Here is a 17,500-nt window from a genome sequence, read left to right on the forward strand (position 1 = left end):
TGAACGAAGTTGTACCTTCAGATGAAGAGGTTCCCCACCCTTCATCAACGTCATCGTTGAACCTATTATAAATAACTAAATCCTCTTCAAATTATACCATAACATCTAAACACACACACACACATACAGACACACACATTGGATAAATGTCGCTTTAGATTCACGATGCCCGAAGAGAAAAGTACAGTATTGTCACTACATACGAGATATATGCAATTCGAGAATACAAAGAGGTTGCAGTACTGAGTGAAACAACTTCATTTCACATTCACTTCACCAGAATACCTTCGAATGGGTCTATTCCATCTATCTATCTATCTTCGTTTACCCTGGTCTCCAGTTTGAGAATACTTTCTCCTACCAGTTTCGGAAAAACTTTAGAGTCATGGGTACTAATCTTTCATCGTAAGAGTTAAGAAATATCTGTCTTCTTTCCTCTATCTGATTAGCTAACGCCCTATATCTATCTGTCTAAACATTTATCTATGTAACTCTATCGGCAGAGTATTAAAGCTTAAACCAACAAGGTAATTATTGACCGTTATATCATTTTGATATCAAATCATTTTCTTATATCATTCTTTCACATTACTGTAAACCGCCTGTAAGTGTACTGCCACAATGAAAGATAAATTATCCAATTTGTGATTCGCTTTTAAAATGTCATGTATAAACTGAAAAAAAATATGTATATTTCAGCAAATCCTTGAGTTGCTTATCAGGGGGACCGGTAGCAAATGAATATGCAGGTTGTGCATCTGCTAAAGCAGTACGGAAAGTGATGGAAGAGAAGAATTATCAAATAACCAATCCAAAAGGGACCTGGATATTGAACAAAGAATGCCGTAAGAATTTTTTCCTTATCTAAAATAATTATTTCAAGATTTAGAATTTATTATTTGATAAAAAGCTTTTTAAAGTAGATAGTAAGGCCTTCTAGCAAAACGGTCATGGCAATGTCTCTTTCAATGTAGTCTTCAATATGTTCTTGTAATGTCTTCTCTGTCCTCACTAATGGCATATCTTTTGTCTTCTTCCATGCTGTAGTTACTCATTTCTTGAATGATTTTCTGCACTATCTTTTATATTGTTCATTCATTCTATTCTTCAATACTCTCTTCGTAATATTTTCTTCAATGTCTTCCATCTGAATTTTACTTTCCAGCCTCTTCATCACAACGTCACTGTAATCGATGTATTCTTTAATCTATTCGTTAATGTTCATATTTTTGTGTTTTCGTCAGCACTTTCTTTAGTATCATCACCAAAGACCCCTTGAAGGTTTTCTTCTATCCCTTATCCAATGCCTCCTTTATTGCTTTTCATTGTCTTCGGTGTCTCTTTTGATATCTTCTCCTATGTCTCCAATGTCTTCTACAAGTTTCTTCGGTCTATTATTAACTGGCTTAACCGTTTCCTTCATTGTCTTATCCAACGCCATCTTCAATGACTCTGCTGTCTTCTATATCTTGTACAATGTTTTACATTATTATCAAGTTCTACTTCACTGTCGTCAATCGTGTATTTTTAATGCTATTTTTATTGTTTTATCAATGTGTTTTTAATGTTATCCTCACTGTGTTTCCAATGTCTTCTCTGCACTCTTTTTCTTATACTTTCTCATCATATTTATCTTCATCATTGCCAAATAGTATTCGATGCCTTCTTTAATATCTTATGTCAGTTTAACATTAGATCCAAGACTTCTTCGATGTTTTGAACAATATCCTCTTCAATGTATACAGCAAAATTTTTTCAGTGTCCCTTTTTCAATCTCAGAATTATGGTCAATGTGCTTTTCAGTGGAATCTTCATTTTCTTCCTTGATGTTTTCACAATCTGCCTCAATGTCGTGTAACGTTTTCTTCAATGCCATTTCACCGTATTCTTCATTGCCTTCGTCACTGCTTTTTTCATTGACTTATCTACTTAATTCACTGCCTTTTTCAATACCATTTTCAATACTTTGCTCAATGTCTTCCTCAATATCTTTCCACAACCTTCTTGACTGCCTTGTTCAATGTTTCCAATGTTAGCTTTAGTATCATTTTTAAGGATATATTTTCAAATATTTTCGTTTTCGTGACAATATTTCTGTAATGCTTGCTTTAATCTCTTATCGTTCCCTCAATTACTTTTACAATATACTCCTCAGTTTTTCCTTCAATATTTTTTATAAGGCGGGCGAAATGCTTAGCGGTATTTCGTCAATAAATTTTCTATTGTCTCTCCTTGTATTTTTCTATATCTTTTCTAATGTTCCATTCATTATCTTCGTAAATACTTTTGTCTTTTAATGTCTACATTTTTCAAACAAAATTAAATAAATGACTTAACTCCCTGTAAATGGCAATTTCAGGAAATCGTATTTATATACGATTTCCTGAAATTGCCATTTACAGGGAGTTAAGTCATTTATTTAATTTTGTTTGAAAATGTAGACATTAAAAGACAAAAGTATTTACGAAGATAATGAATGGAACATTAGAAAAGATATAGAAAAATACAAGGAGAGACAATAGAGTTCAAATTCCGCTGAGGTCGACTTTGCCTTTCATTAAGTACCAGTTGCGTATTAGGGTCGATCTAATCGACTGGACCCCTCCCCTAAAATTTCGGGCCTTGTGAAGAAAAGAAAAGAAAATTTTTTATGTAATCATGGAAGAAAATTTTAAATCCCTGAAAATCTTTCTCATTCTTTTCTACATCTTCCCCAAAGTATTATTAAGTATAATATTCAATGACCTCTCCGATTTTATTCTCGACTGTTCTTCTTCAAAGTCGTCTTCAATGTGTAGCATAGTTTCTTCTTCAACAGTGTCTTCATTCTATTCTTAACTCTCTTCGTCACTGTTTTCTGCAATAGTTATTACAATGTCCTTGGCACCGTCTTTGTGGAACGAGTTTTCAATGTTTTGATCAATGTCCTTCCCCGTTATTTCCCAAATGACTTAATATCGTTCTCCATATTCTAATGTATTCTCTATTTTCTGTAATCTTCCGATGCCATATTCAATTTCGTCGATGTATTCTTGGGTGTATTTCCACTCGTTAACAGATACCTTTGTCTGATACATTGTGTTGTATATATTTAGTTAACTCTCGCTACGTTTTATCATCAACCACAATGTAAATACGTCTCGACAATCTCTGCAAGGGATAAAAACAGGGAGATCGTTCCCACCAGCTTTCGTCCTATTTGGGTCAACTTAGCAAGAACATGTCTCTGTCCACTACAAAATTTTACATCGAATCGCTAGAAACAAGTAATTCTCTAAACAGGAATATACGATTTCCTGAAATTGTCATTTACAGGGAGTTAAGTCATTTATTTAATTTTGTTTGAAAAATGTAGACATTAAAAGACAAAAGTATTTACGAAGATAATGAATGGAACATTAGAAAAGATATAGAAAAATACAAGGAGGAGACAATAGAAAATGTATTGAAAGTTCATTAAACAATAAATTAGCGAGAATTATGAAGAAGTCACTGAAAGCATTGAAGAAAAATGTGATGATGACGTTAAAGTGAATTGAAGAGTATACTGAAGATATCGGATAAAATATTAAATATGAGAGTGAAGAAGATCGTAAATGAAACTGCAAAATTAGATGTCAGATGTGTTCGCAGATTCTTCGTGGTAGTAAATGGAGATTGAATTATTAATGTAAATCAGTTGAATTTTCTTTGAATTTGAGAAGTCAGTGCTTCTGATGCCTAAATGTACAATATCTCTGTGGACACAGACTGGTGTGTACGCAATTCCTGAAGTATTGTTCCAAATAGAATCGATATCTGTTAGAGAGTTCTTCATCTTCTACACATGGGAAATTTTTTGGCAACAGTGGATTCAAATAGCACAGATTATACGTGGTTGTACATTAGCATGATTTATTTGGTTTATTCAATATATTCTCCATTGTTTTCTTCAAAGGTTTTTTTCGATATCTTTTCCACTGCCTTTTACAATGTTTTCTTCTCTGCATTATTTAAAATTCTTTATTACCTCTTTCAATATCTTCTTTCATGATCTTTTTGAAATACCTTTTTCAGTTTCCCCTTGAACGTTTTCTTCCATATTCCTTTTATCTCATCTATTTCTCTTCCATTATTTCGTCAATATCATCTGCACTGAATCTTTGAAGGCATTCTTAAAAGTATTCATATAATTATACAATGTCGCTTATTAGCAATTTGTTCTACGCTTTCTTCTTCAAAGTCATTACCTGCCAGCATGTAATGAAGGCCGAGTAAGTAGTGGAAATATGTGTGTACGTGTGTTTGTGTGTGTGTCTGTGTGTGTGTGTGTGTGTGTGTGTGTGTGTGTTTGTGTGTGTGTGTATGTATGTATGTATGTATGTATGTATGTATGTATGTATGTATGTATGTATGTATATATATATATATATATATATATAATATGTGTGTGTGTATATATGTATATTTTAATATATAAAACCCGGTCTGTTTGTCTGTGAGCTTATAACTCGAGTATTGTTCATCCTATCGCGCTGACATTTTAAGCATGGGTATATGAGAGCTCGGGGCGTTTCGTAATCTAAAAAGATTTTCAAAGCATTAGACGGAGTAACAAAATCGATAGAGAATCGGAATAATTCTTTGCATCCCCTCGTTTCCTGTTATCCTTTCCCGACGTCAAGGAAATAAATATACATTTGAGTACAAGAGTTAATTACGTCAATATACATTTTGCTCTAAATAAGTGGTTTGTGACTATGTTACAAAATGCATTACATAAAAAAAGGTATCATCTCAATATTTTTAACGATGTTGCTCACCCTGTGTATGCTAGCACTACATAAGAAAATCACCCGCATATACACTCACACCCGCTTTTACATTTTGTCACGTACATAGACATAAGCACACCCACTTACTCATATAGATGCATTGCCATATAAACAAAATATTTTCACGTTTTCTTTTGCTTATTGTCAATTACGACCCCGTTCCTTCGTTCTATATCTTTCAGGTTGTGTAAATATTTGTGCTAAAGAACAGCTTGAATACTGGCCAACCTGTGGGTGAGTATTTCGGGGAATGTGTTATGATACAAATTAACGATCTGCTTTAAGTAATTCATTAACTACTGTATCATCGCCCACTCTTCTGCTGCGTTTAACATTTCTATAGCTTCGTCAGAAGAGAAGAATTCATACCCATTAAATAAGAAGCTTCTCTCAGGCTGGTTAAATTTATGTAGATAATATGCAGCTTTAATATTTCTAAAATAGGTTTCTAGCAAAAATGTAATGGAGTTCTTTTAAGGGAAAACCAGTTTGTCAGGTTTTGAGAGCGAGATCATTCACAGAATGGTCGATAGAATAAGTAGATTTATAGCAGCACGATTGACAAGTGTATTGAGTGGGTGACATTTTGTTAAAACCGGATTAACCAGTTAAAAGAAGCAACAAAGAAAGAGAAATCGAAAACGGTAAGTGAAAAAATAATAGGAGAAAATATTTCTTAAGCAGATAGAAAAAAAAGAAAAACAGACTTTAGCAGCAATACGAAATGAGTGAGAAAGAAAACAAGGCTTCTGTTCCTCAGACATTTTCTTTTACTACAGAGTACAAATAAAACCATCGCATTGAAGGAAGATTTTCTAAATACTTGCAGCGTGGAAGGTGTTTATAAGCCATTTAAGAAACATACAAAAGCCGTTCGATTCACTTCAACATATAAATTTAATTTTTTAAAATATTTTCGTCGCTTTGAGACCGCGACCTGTTCACTGACAAAGCTTCAGTGAACAGGTCGCGGTCTGAAAGCGACGAAAATATTTTAACAAATTAAATTTATATGTTGAAGTGAATCGAACGGCTTTTGTGTGTTTCTTAAATGGCTTATAAACACCTTCCACGCTGCAAGTATTTTCGTTCCAGCACACGATCTCAGATCAAGTCACTTGCTATGCAAGTACATCTCCGTAATTTCTAAATACTCATTTACTCTTTTATTTGTTTCAGTCATTTGACTGCAGCCATACTGGAGCACCGCCTTTAGTCGAGCAAATCGACCCCAGGACTTATTCTTTGTAAGCTTAGTACTTATTTTATCGGTTTCTTTTGCCGAACCACTAAGTTACGGGTGTGTAAACACACCAGCATCGGTTGTTTCTGTGTAAGTTAGAGGTTGAGAAACCAACTAAGGGATAGAACCTATCCAATATACTGCTGGTAGTGTACCCAGTTATTCATACCCAAGTGCTAGTTATTGCGCGGCAATCTCGCAGTTGAGTATTATATCTGGGCAGGGGGTAAAAAGTGGTTTACCCTTGACAGACATCAGCCGGTAAACATTCCAGTATGTTTATTTATTCCAATGTATTGGATTGATACATGCACATGTATTAGTGGTACAGATTATCAAACGGAAAGAGTTAGTAATTTGTAAATGCAAAAACAAGGGTGTGGAAGTATATAAGCATATAGGAACGACTGACCAATTGAGCAGATGAGCAAATAAACAGATTTTCTATAAAACCGAATGGGTGTATAGGTGCTAGTTCCTTGCGGTTTTTCTGCCAAGAGGCAACGAAATCTTCCAGGTAATCTCCACCTCTTCAATGTTATGTAGGGATGAGCAGATAAGGCTTGGATAATGAATGTGCCTCTAGGCTTCTTCAGAGAGTTTAAGTGGTTGGGTGGGGACTGACATATATATAAAAGTCAGTTAACAATAGCTACAGTGTGTTTGTCTTTTTGAAAATAGAGTAGAAAAAGAATAAGAGTAAGAATTAGAACAAGTACGAGGATACAAGTGAAGTACATCTTAATAAAGTGAACGCGTATTTCCGAGCTGATTTAATTTCTACCAACACTTCAAGTATGTAATTGCAGCTAATAACTCGGGCTCCTTTTCTTATTGAGACTGATCACAGCTCAAAAAATATCATTCGTAGCGGACGTTCTCTTGTTATCGTCCACACGCGCCTGACTCGGGCTCAGAAGTAACAGCCCGAGTTGTTATCTATAACCGTAAAATTTTAAAGTAATTCAAATTCAATTTTTTTCTTGAAACAATAAATTTCTATACGGATTAGGATTTAAATACCAATCTATGAAAAGTTTCCGTTCTATAATATTCTTACAGGAACGAAAAATTATCCAGTAACTCGGGCTAATACGAACAAGCCTGATAGGAGTAAAAAAAACTAAATAGCATCTCTTGTCGAGAGTACAGGCGACAGTCAGATCGCTGATGCTTGTTATGCACCCTGCTGTCGTTATTACTCTTATTCTGTCCGTCTGTGTGTAAAGCTCAGTTGTGTTTTGCAGGGCTGCTTTATTTTTACCCTTAACTTAGAAATGGAGAAATACATAGTCCTAGACTTAAAGGAATAAGCCATTTAGGGCCAGAAATATCACGGAAAAACGTAAAATTCTTCGAGCAGGTATGTGTCTTGTGCAAAATTTGTGATCAGCCCGAGTCACCTCTAATATATATATAATGTGTGTGTGTGTATTTGTGTGCTTGTGTTTGTTCCCCCACCATCGCTTGACAACCGATGTTGGTGTGTTTGCGTCCTCGTAACTTAACGGTTCGGCAAAAGATACGGATACAATAATCACTAGGCTTACAAAGAATAAGTCCTGGGGTCGATTTGCTCGACTAAGGCCTAGGATCGATTTGTTCGATTAAAAAGTGGTGCTCTAGCATGGCCGCAGTCAAAATGACTTAAGTAAAAAAAGAGATTGTATATGCATGTATATATATATATATATATATATATATATATATATATATATATATATATACACACATTCGCTAAATCCAAAAGTTTTTTGTTCTCTGTTTATTTCCTCATATTCCTTTCTGTTGAAGAGCATAGGCTCAAAACGTAAAAGCCTTTCTCACATTCCCGAGCGTCAAACTGATACACCTGTTTGTTGTTCCTACACATGTTTTCGTCTTTTATTTTTCTGTATATATATATATATAGGAAAGGAATTACAATCGTGTCTCGTGGTCTTCTACCACAACAGCTCCTTTATATGATCCAGTTAGCTCAAGACATCAGGAGGAACAACGTCCGGTTTCGGCCCCTACCGTTTTGACGTGGTGGCCCCCTCTTTCAGAGGTGTCTTCAGCTCTGGTGTTGGGTGCATGTCTTCTTTCTTCTTCTTTCTTCTGTACCCTGGCCTTTTCGATGTATCGTCAGCGAGTGTCAGCCGGTGACTAACTGACTTGTCAAATTTTATCCCTTTAAATTCCTGCCGTCATGCTCCAGCAGGCAGCCCCAGCAAGTTGTCATGTGACACTGTCTCACCTTAACTGACTAGTGAAGGCGCGTAGTTTTAGCCCGCGCATTTTCTAAAGGACCGTCACCTGTCAGTCAGCGAAGCTGATTCAGTGTCGGCTTGTCTCACCTAATGATGTTATTTCCCGCCGGCATGTTATGACTTTCAAGCCATTTTTGGTCTTCCCGCTTCAGCCATATATAGAAGCTGGCTTTTGTGACCACCTCCTGTACTCTCCTTATTAGTTTTCGCAGCTCGGAGCTAGAAAAAGCAAATCTTCTTTTGAAAAGCGTTGTCATTTTCCTTTCAATGAAGCTTCTAGCCCCCACTGCCAGATGATAATATTCGACATTCCATCCCTGTTCTCTGCATTCTTCGATTAGCATTGCCGATGTTCTCTTCCCAAGGTACAGTCAGTTCTAGTAAAATTCCTATTCTCCGGTCTCTGTTCCATACGACTAAATCCGGTATTTTTGTTGTTTTTATTAGTGGAAATATTACTTGTCTTTCCAAGTCCGTGGCCACCTTCCAGTATCCCTTCCATCTTTCGTCTATCTCGTATACTTTACTTGTAGGCCTGGTTTTATATCCTTTCCCCTCCTTGTGGAAGTATACTTTCCTGCGCTTTTCTACTTTTGGGTACTCTCCCTTATTGTACCTCTCGATCTTATCCTTGAGTGCTGCGCTTATAACGCCGAGAACTTGTTTATGCCGCCATGTATATCTTTCTAGTGCTAGTCTGCATCTTGACAGAACATGTCTAACCGTCGCTTTCTCTCCGCATCTACACTCATCGGTTGTTTTTATGTTCCACCGGACTAAGTTCGCCGGTGAGGGTAGAAAGTCGAAGGTAGACTTGATAAGGAAGGATGTTCTTACTTGTTCCCAAGCCGGAAGTTCCTGCCATGATATTCTGCGGTTGATCACATATTCCTCCCATCTCAGGCACTGTCCCTGCTGACTGCATTGCACCAAATGTACATTTCGCCTTCCTTCTTCCTCCTTTCTCACTTCGTATACCACTGCCTCTTTCATCTCTTTTACACTGCTCTTGCAGAATGGCCTGAAATTATATATCGTTTTGGGGTTTGGTTTGCAAAATTCTTTAGGTGTGTTGAAGCATATTCTGTTGTGTCTGGGGAGAATCATTCTCTTTTGGTGCCTTATAATTTAACATACTCACCGGTAAAATTTTCACTTATTTCATTTTTATTTATTTTTCTAAAATTTTCGTAGGCGTAGGAGTGGCTATGTGGTAAGTAATTTGCTTACGAACCACACGGTTCCGAATTCAATCCCACTGCGTGGTATCTTGGGCAAGTGTCTTCTACTATAACCTCGGGCCGACCAAGGCCTTGTGAGTGGATTTGGTAAACGGAAACTGAAAGAAGCCCGTATATATATATATATATATATATATGTAGAGATGTGTGTGTATATGTTTGTGTGTCTGTATTTGTCCCCCAACATCGCTTGACAACTGATGATAGCGTATTTACGTCCCCGTAACTTACTGGTTCGGCAAAAGACACCGAAAAAATAAGTACTAGGCTTACAAAGAATAAGTCCTGGAAACAATTTGCTCGACCAAAGGCGGTGCTCCGTCATGGCCACAGTCAAATGAGTGAAACAAGTAAAAGAGTTAAAGAGTAAAAGAGTTGTGTATTTCAACCTTTTCAATAGTTTTGACTCTGTCCGTTACTCACTGCGTTCCTTTTTGTTTGTTTGTGTGCATGTGTGTGGATCGGTGTATGTGTGTGCCTATACATACATGCATGTATGTATGTATGTATGTATGTATGTATGTATGTATGTATGTATGTATGTATGTGTGTGTATGCATGTATGCGTGCATATGCATATATTTATGTGTGTCCATTTGAATGTATGTATTCTGCATATTTATGTTTGCATGTCCGTGTTTGTGTGTTTTATGTTTGTGTGTTTGTGTATATGTGTGTGTTTGTGTATGTGTGTGTGTTATTATATGTGTGTGTGTACCTCTGTCTCCTTGTGTGTGCATGTCTGAGTGTGTGCTTGTTTTGCAACTATGTACTGTGTTTGTATGTATGGATGTGCATCTCCATATGTGTAGACGTGTGTCTCCATATGTGTTTCTGTGTGAATTAAAGTGTGTGTATATATATATGGTCATGTGTTTCAGTCTTCATTTGCGTATGCGTGTTTGTTCATATAACCTATGTACCTATCCGTCTGTATGTTGATCTGTTTATTTTCATATCCATATGCTTACATACATGCGTGTATATATATATATATATATATATATATATATATATATATATATATATTAGGGAGTAAATCCAAACTTACCGGGAAAAATTAGATTTAGGATTAAATCAAATTTCACAGTATAAATATAAATTAAATTAGAGATAAAACCACTATTAGGCAAATCAAACAGTGAAAAACATAAACCTAAATATGAAAATAAATATAATTAATATAATATACAAAATATATAAAATATAAAATTTAAAATTAAATTATTTAAATTAAACATTTTTAATTTATGTTTATAAATTTTTATATTTTTTAAATTTTAAATTTATAAATTTTTAAACTTTTAATTTTTTAATATCTATATTTATTTATTTATTTTTTCCTTTTATATAACTATCAAAAAGGTATTAAAAAGTTTAATATAATAAAATTAGTAAAAACACTACGAGCGTTTCATGGCCATAACCCAATTCGAATTACAATGAATTTAAATTCAATTAAAAATTCGAATTATAATTTGAGTCAATCTTCAGGTTAATGATAATATTTAAATAAATAAGCAAATATATTTAAACAATATTTTTTAAGAAATAAATAAAAACATTATTATTCTTATAAAAAGCTTTATTATCAAATTAGAAACTTTAACCATTAGGATTATGTCATACAACACATTTATTATGTTAAATATTAATTTTTAATGTAACGATAGATAGAAAATGTATTTATCTATTCAGATATAATATGGCTATAAAAACCTAATAAACTCACGAATAACCTAATCTCAGATATAGTCCATATCTGTTTTTATCATGGGGCAAGTCCAGGCTTTTGCAAATTACCCAGTGAATATATTGTGCAGCTCTATCATGCCTGTTGAGATACTCTGTAGGCGCAAGAAGACTGCACTTGGAGACAACATGATCAATGTTGTTGACATACACGAGATGTTAAGCTACTGCCGTTCTTTAATATGTCGGCCTGGCAGTTCCTTGTAGGTAGGCATTGATCTTGAGCTGCTATGATAAACCCTTCTGTTTCAGATTTTAAGCCAGAGGCCATTAGCCCTTCAATTACCCCTAGGTACTTGTAGCTCTCCGCTGGGTTTAACTCTTTTATGACATTCTGCTGGTCAAGGTTAACGTTAGATGTTTCTGTCATTTTTCCTTTGATAAAGGTAGCTTTTGCACATTTATCGAGGCCAAATTGCATTCTGATGTCATCACTGAATTGTTTAACAATCGCTAGTAAGCCCTTGAGTTGTTGGTTACTTTTTGCAAAGAGCTTTAAATCATCCATGTAAATGAGATGATTTATATTTTATCAAACATTTTATATCCGTCATTGAGCAATTTTGAGAGAGGTATTAAGGCTAAACAAAAGAGGAGTGTTGGAAAATGCCACATGAAATTTTTACATCGCCAGCATTTAGAGATTCATTGTCGCTGTTCAAAGTTAGTATGGTTCTCCATGATCGCATACTTACAGACAAAAAGATCTGCAGAGTAGGCGCTATTTTATACATTTCCAGGTATTTCTTAATCCAGCTATGTGGTAGGCTATGAAAAGCTTTTTTGTAGTCTGTCCAGGCTATTAACAAGTTTTTGTGTCGTTTGTGACAATCTTCTAAGATCATCTTATTGATGAGTAGCTGATCTTTACAACCATAGGATCCACGTTTACATCTTTTTGTTCATTAGGAAATATGCTGCTGTCTATTAAAAAACTATAGGTACATTCGGTCAGAACAGATGTTAGCGTTTTTTACATAGTTGTTAAGCAGGTTATAGGTATAGCAGGTTATAATTATTTCCTCTGTATCATCTTCTTTAGCTGCAGCTTCGATCCTTTTATCCGTTACTGCTTGTTTAATTTTGTCAGTCTCTACTTCAGTCAGTAATTTTTTCTATAATGTTTCTTCTGACGTTGGCAAGTTTGTTACTGTCTATGTAGGGTCTTACTTCAGGATGTTTCTGTCTCCGGTTTAAGTAGGTTTGTACAGTATTAGATTAATGTGTGGAGAAATATATGGCATGGTAGAAGGCCGTAAGAACTTCTTTATTATCTTCCCTAGACCATTTTTCATTCTTTTTCTTTTGATTATTTGTTGACGAGCATGGATGGCCATCTGTTGGAATATTCCGGTTGTGGGGTACGTCCAGCTCCTGTGTGTCGGGAAGATTTGAACCAGTAGCTGATTTTTCAATCAGAATTTGGTTCAATATTCGGGTTTGTGGTCTTTTGTAAACCGATCGATGACCATTGTGGTTTGTAATTTGTTTTGTTAACAGTGAGGCATGACGAGCTTCGACGCTTACATTAGGAGACGGATCTATCAGTTTAGGGTCAATTTTTTTGCGACAACACCGTCTCCGTGTTCTCTGCATGTAAACATTGTTCGTGACGTAGCTTCCTAAGCCTAGCAGATCTGTATTCGTCTGTATTTTTTTTTTGTTGATAGATTTATCTCAGAACATAATTTTTTGTGGTGTTTTTTAAACTTATGAATAGTTCACTCTGTTTGTGTTAGTTCGAAAAAATGAAAATAAAATAAGAAAGAAAAGGAAGTTTTGATTTTGTTTTTGCTTGATTTGTGACACGTGCTTTCATGTGCGTGAGTGTGTGTCCTGTAAATTTCACGTAGTTGTGTAAAACTTTGGGATGTATGTGTAGTCCTATGGGTATCAAAATGTATATATGATTGTGTAGACATTCCAGTGTATGCGTAATTACTCAATTTATGCACTCGCTATTTTGATCTGTTTATATTTTATAATTTGTAAACTTTCCGATGTTGATAACGCGTGTGTTTCGCACATGTTTCATTGAGACACCGTGCGTAGGAGAAACTGTGCTTTGTATGGCAGTAAAATTTCGTTTTTTCTTAGTATTTTCGTTAAAAGGCCGCTTCTTTCAAGTCTTCTTCAGGTTCCTTTATCTAATTCCATCGATGTTGTTGGATTAGATTGTTTTTGAATAGAGAGCCCGGTTTAGTACATCCATGTTGTTATTCAGTGCGGGCTCTCTTATTATTATTATTATTATTATTATTATTATTATTATTATTATTATTATTATTATTAACATCATCATCATTATTATTATTATTGAGTGAGTGAGCTGTGCTTGACATCAAAGTTACACTAGGGTAGAAATATACGAAGCCCAATATACTACCTATCTGGGAACACCAGGCACATGCATCACAGCCGTATGTGCGTGACATGGTGATCTCATATCAAGATAACACCGCATGACCTTGCAGGTGGGGCCCAGTTAGAATTTTCTTCAGGTCAAGTCGCCCATCCCGATCAAAAGGTCCCTGAATAAAGATTGTTTAAGGATATTGAACGAAACAAGCAAATCTGTGGTATTGAGCAGAATATTCAGCAACAGTACTTGTAGTAAAGATTGTTTGCCATCATAGCATGGCAGTCCTGGTTTAAGACGAATGCTGCTCTAATTTAGCCCAGGAGACATCGTCTCCAGCTGGCTATACGACAAGATCTGTGCCCTTATATTTTCGAACAAGGAAATCTAGCACCCCCACCTTCTCAAAAATAGTTATTTTCTAATTTATAGATCATTAACTAGTTGTCACTGTGAAAACTATATATTTCGAACAAAAATTTGGCAGCGCCACCTCTTGTTGAACAATTATTCTATTATGATGAATAGAAATAACCCGGAAATCGCGATACAGGGATATTGTTTTGAGCTGGGTGGGGGTGCTAGATTCCCTTGTTCGAAAATATAAGGGCACAAATCGTGTCGTATAGCCAGCTGGAGACGATGTCTCCTGGGGCTAAATTACAGCAACATTCGTCCTAAACCAGGACTGCCATGTTATGTTGGCAAACAATCTTTACTACAGAATATTTACAGTAGCTCATCTTTTACACCAAGACAAAACATGTACATGATAACTCTTCCAATCATTAAAGATCAGAAGCCATGAGAATCAGTGCCTGGTACTGCATCAGGGCATTTATTATCATTATCATCATTATTATTATTATTATTGTTGTTGTTGTTGCTGTTGTTGTTTTTGTCAGTCACAGACAATTTATTTTTACTCTTGCTGATTTTCAAGCAAGAAAAACTTTGTTTACAAATATATGTGAATCCAAAAATAGAAAACATTTTCCCAATAACTCTTTTCACACATGCATATTTGTCAGTAGATAGAGATTTGTGAAATTCTATCAATGTCACAGAATTAAACATTTCTTTCAGCGTGTGATCTGACTGCACGTCAATTAGTTCAAGCTTCAGCTCCTCAGGCGCTGTATCAGTATCAACTGCAAAAGGATAAGGTAGCAAATTGAAATCAGGCTAAATTTTCTTAAAATCCTGAAATCTTCTGGTGACCTCATCCTCCAAACTCAGCAAATGATCCCTAATCTTGGAAGAAACACTTGCAGGCACTTGGAAGAAACACTTGCAGGCACTTTCTGTTTTCTTAATAAAGGGAAATGACAAACTTGCCCTCACCTGCTTGCCTTGCAAATAGAGCTACAACTGCGAATATTACTACTTAAAAGTTTCTACAAAGACACACACATATATACGACGGACTTGTTTCAGTTTTCGTCTACCAAATTCACTCGCAAAACTCTGGTCGGCCCGAGGCGATGGTAGAAGACAGTTGCCCAGTGAAACTGAAGTCGAAACCACGTGGTTAGGCAACAAGCTTCTTTATTTCATTAAATTTCCCATATAGGCCTTATACAGAGAAGCTTCTGGGCTGGACATGGACAAGATGAGATTAAATGAAACAAAATGATGCGGATGTGAGGGATGTCGGCGCCCACCGACCGACAAACCCTCGAATACAAAGTTTCTTACAACAATTCTCTTTGTCAGGGCCCCCAAGCAAATCATATCTCCCATGGCCACCGGGGTCCACAGGGTCAAAGTTGCCTTTGACCCCTCCCAGTCGACCACGGAGAAATCTTCACACTCAATAGCCTGCGCCCGCTATCCCTCAGGCCTTGCCGGATGGTATTCTCGATCCATCCCGCCTTCGTGTCCAGGGGCAGCCCGCACACCCAAGCTCTTCTTATCTTCCTCCAACAATAAGTGGGGAGGAACAAAATTTCTTCTCCCTCAAGGGGCTCGCTGGCAAATCTGCCAGCTTCATCGGGGGGTACCAAACAGCAACCAGGCCGTTGCAAATTTGGTCCCCCGTGAAACAAATTTTATAGTTGGCAGGTAGTCTGCCAACTCTCTCTCTATTACGCTCTTGTCGAAGATGGCGATGGCACCACACGACCGTAGTACCACCGTCCTCTTCTCAAGATCTTTAATCCACTGTTTGGGTGGGACCACCTCCCACTCCAAAGCAGCGGCACCGTTTGTTTTTGCCATGTGCAAAAAAGAAAGTCTTAAAAGTTCCAAAAAAAGTTCAAAGTTCAAAGAGAATGTAAAAAGGTACTCAAAAAGTTTTTAAAAAAACAAGAAAAAACCAAGAAAGTCTAAAAATTAATTAATAGTACAAAAGGAAAGAAAAAATCAGGAAGGATAAACGGAAAATAGAAAAACAGTTCACACGGCAAAAACCCAATCTCCTGGCCAACAGGTAATCCCGGTCTAATGTGGATAGGTTCCTTGGCATAAATCTTTTTGTTGTCCGGTAATTGGTAAATTAATCCAAAAATTCAAACACAATGCTGGCTACAGCCAACGGTAACTGCAACAGCAACAGGTTCTATTCTGGCGAGGATACGCCCCACCACTTTTTCTTTATAAAATGAATTCAATAAATTCTCAATATACAAAAACATCAGCAGCCAAGAGCAGGCGAAATTGTTCCAGAGCTGGGCACAATTTACTGAAAAAATAATTCGCACGCAACAAATTTTGCCCAGCTCACAACAAACAAAATCACATACCTCGACAACCTTCTCTGTTTTTGTTCTTTTTTCTTTTTAGGACGGAGCTCAGAGCTCACGTCCTCACCGTTCAGTGTCAAGAAGTCAACTCCACGTCCGGAACCGGAAGCAAGCTTCTTACCACACAGCTACGCCTGTATATGCGCGCGCGCACACACACACACAAACACACATACACACACACACACATACACACACATACACGCGCACACACTCATACACACGTGTATTACTTTATCTTTTCCTCCCAGAGGCTGTAGTCACGCATTGAGAGTCACCATTGGATTGATTTTTTTGTCATTTACACGACTCTCATTTGTTTTGTTTTGTTGTTTTGATATAATGCGGGTTCGTATGCTACCTCAGATAAAAATTTGTCGTTTTTAATGAATCCATATCTAAGCCCTATATTGAAAAGCTGTTTCACCTTAACATTTAAGATATTATAGTAATGGATCTTTACTATATACGGAGAGGTTGGGACCTTTGTTACTATGTAGTGATGTTCAGTCTGGGGTATGAGGTATTATCCCAAACTTAGGTGCTAAAACCTCCTGGATTTTCCATATATACATTCTGCATATCTATTTATTGTTTGTTCTAGGGAGTCTCAACTGGCCTCACCCAGTTGCACCGAGGCAATTTTCTTTTCGTATAATAGCGCTAGTTTGCATTAAGCTCTGCCGTTAGTTTCTTGCTAAGGGGCGACCAGAATTAGGAACAGTAATCCAGATGACTGAGAACAAATGCATTCTACAGAACCAACATGGTTTCCTTTATCTTGCCCTGAATGATCTTAGAATCCAACCAGCCACTCGTCGTCACAATGTTATCAATATTCGCATGAGATGAGACTTCACTAAAGCAATAATAAATCTCTTTACGTTGTCGAGCGGTTACTGTTTACATCTCGTTCAGAGATTTATTATTGCTTTCAGACAGTTTTTCGAAATCAGTGACAGTGTTTACTGGGCAAAACATTAAATAGATATTCGCAAACAAGTCTCTCCTCATCGAAAACCGGTGATTACCGTATGTTGACATGAGGCAAAAACCTCGAAACCGCAGTCCGTGCGTATCACTTAGGTTTACGAG

At 36.4% G+C, this 17,500-nt stretch overlaps 1 protein-coding gene across 1 annotated transcript in view; it reads left to right on the top strand.

Moving 5' to 3' along the window:
• The window catches only part of LOC115218684, a 113,886-nt gene that overhangs the window by 81,204 nt on the left and 15,182 nt on the right, over positions 1–17,500 (top strand). The window contains exons 7-8 of the mRNA XM_029788615.2: positions 700–845; positions 4,997–5,048. Coding sequence (XP_029644475.1) covers positions 700–845; positions 4,997–5,048 — 198 coding nt within the window. The remainder of the gene's footprint in view (positions 1–699; positions 846–4,996; positions 5,049–17,500) is intronic.

Source organism: Octopus sinensis, linkage group LG13 (assembly GCF_006345805.1).
Source record: "Octopus sinensis linkage group LG13, ASM634580v1, whole genome shotgun sequence".
NCBI lineage: Eukaryota > Metazoa > Mollusca > Cephalopoda > Octopoda > Octopodidae > Octopus > Octopus sinensis.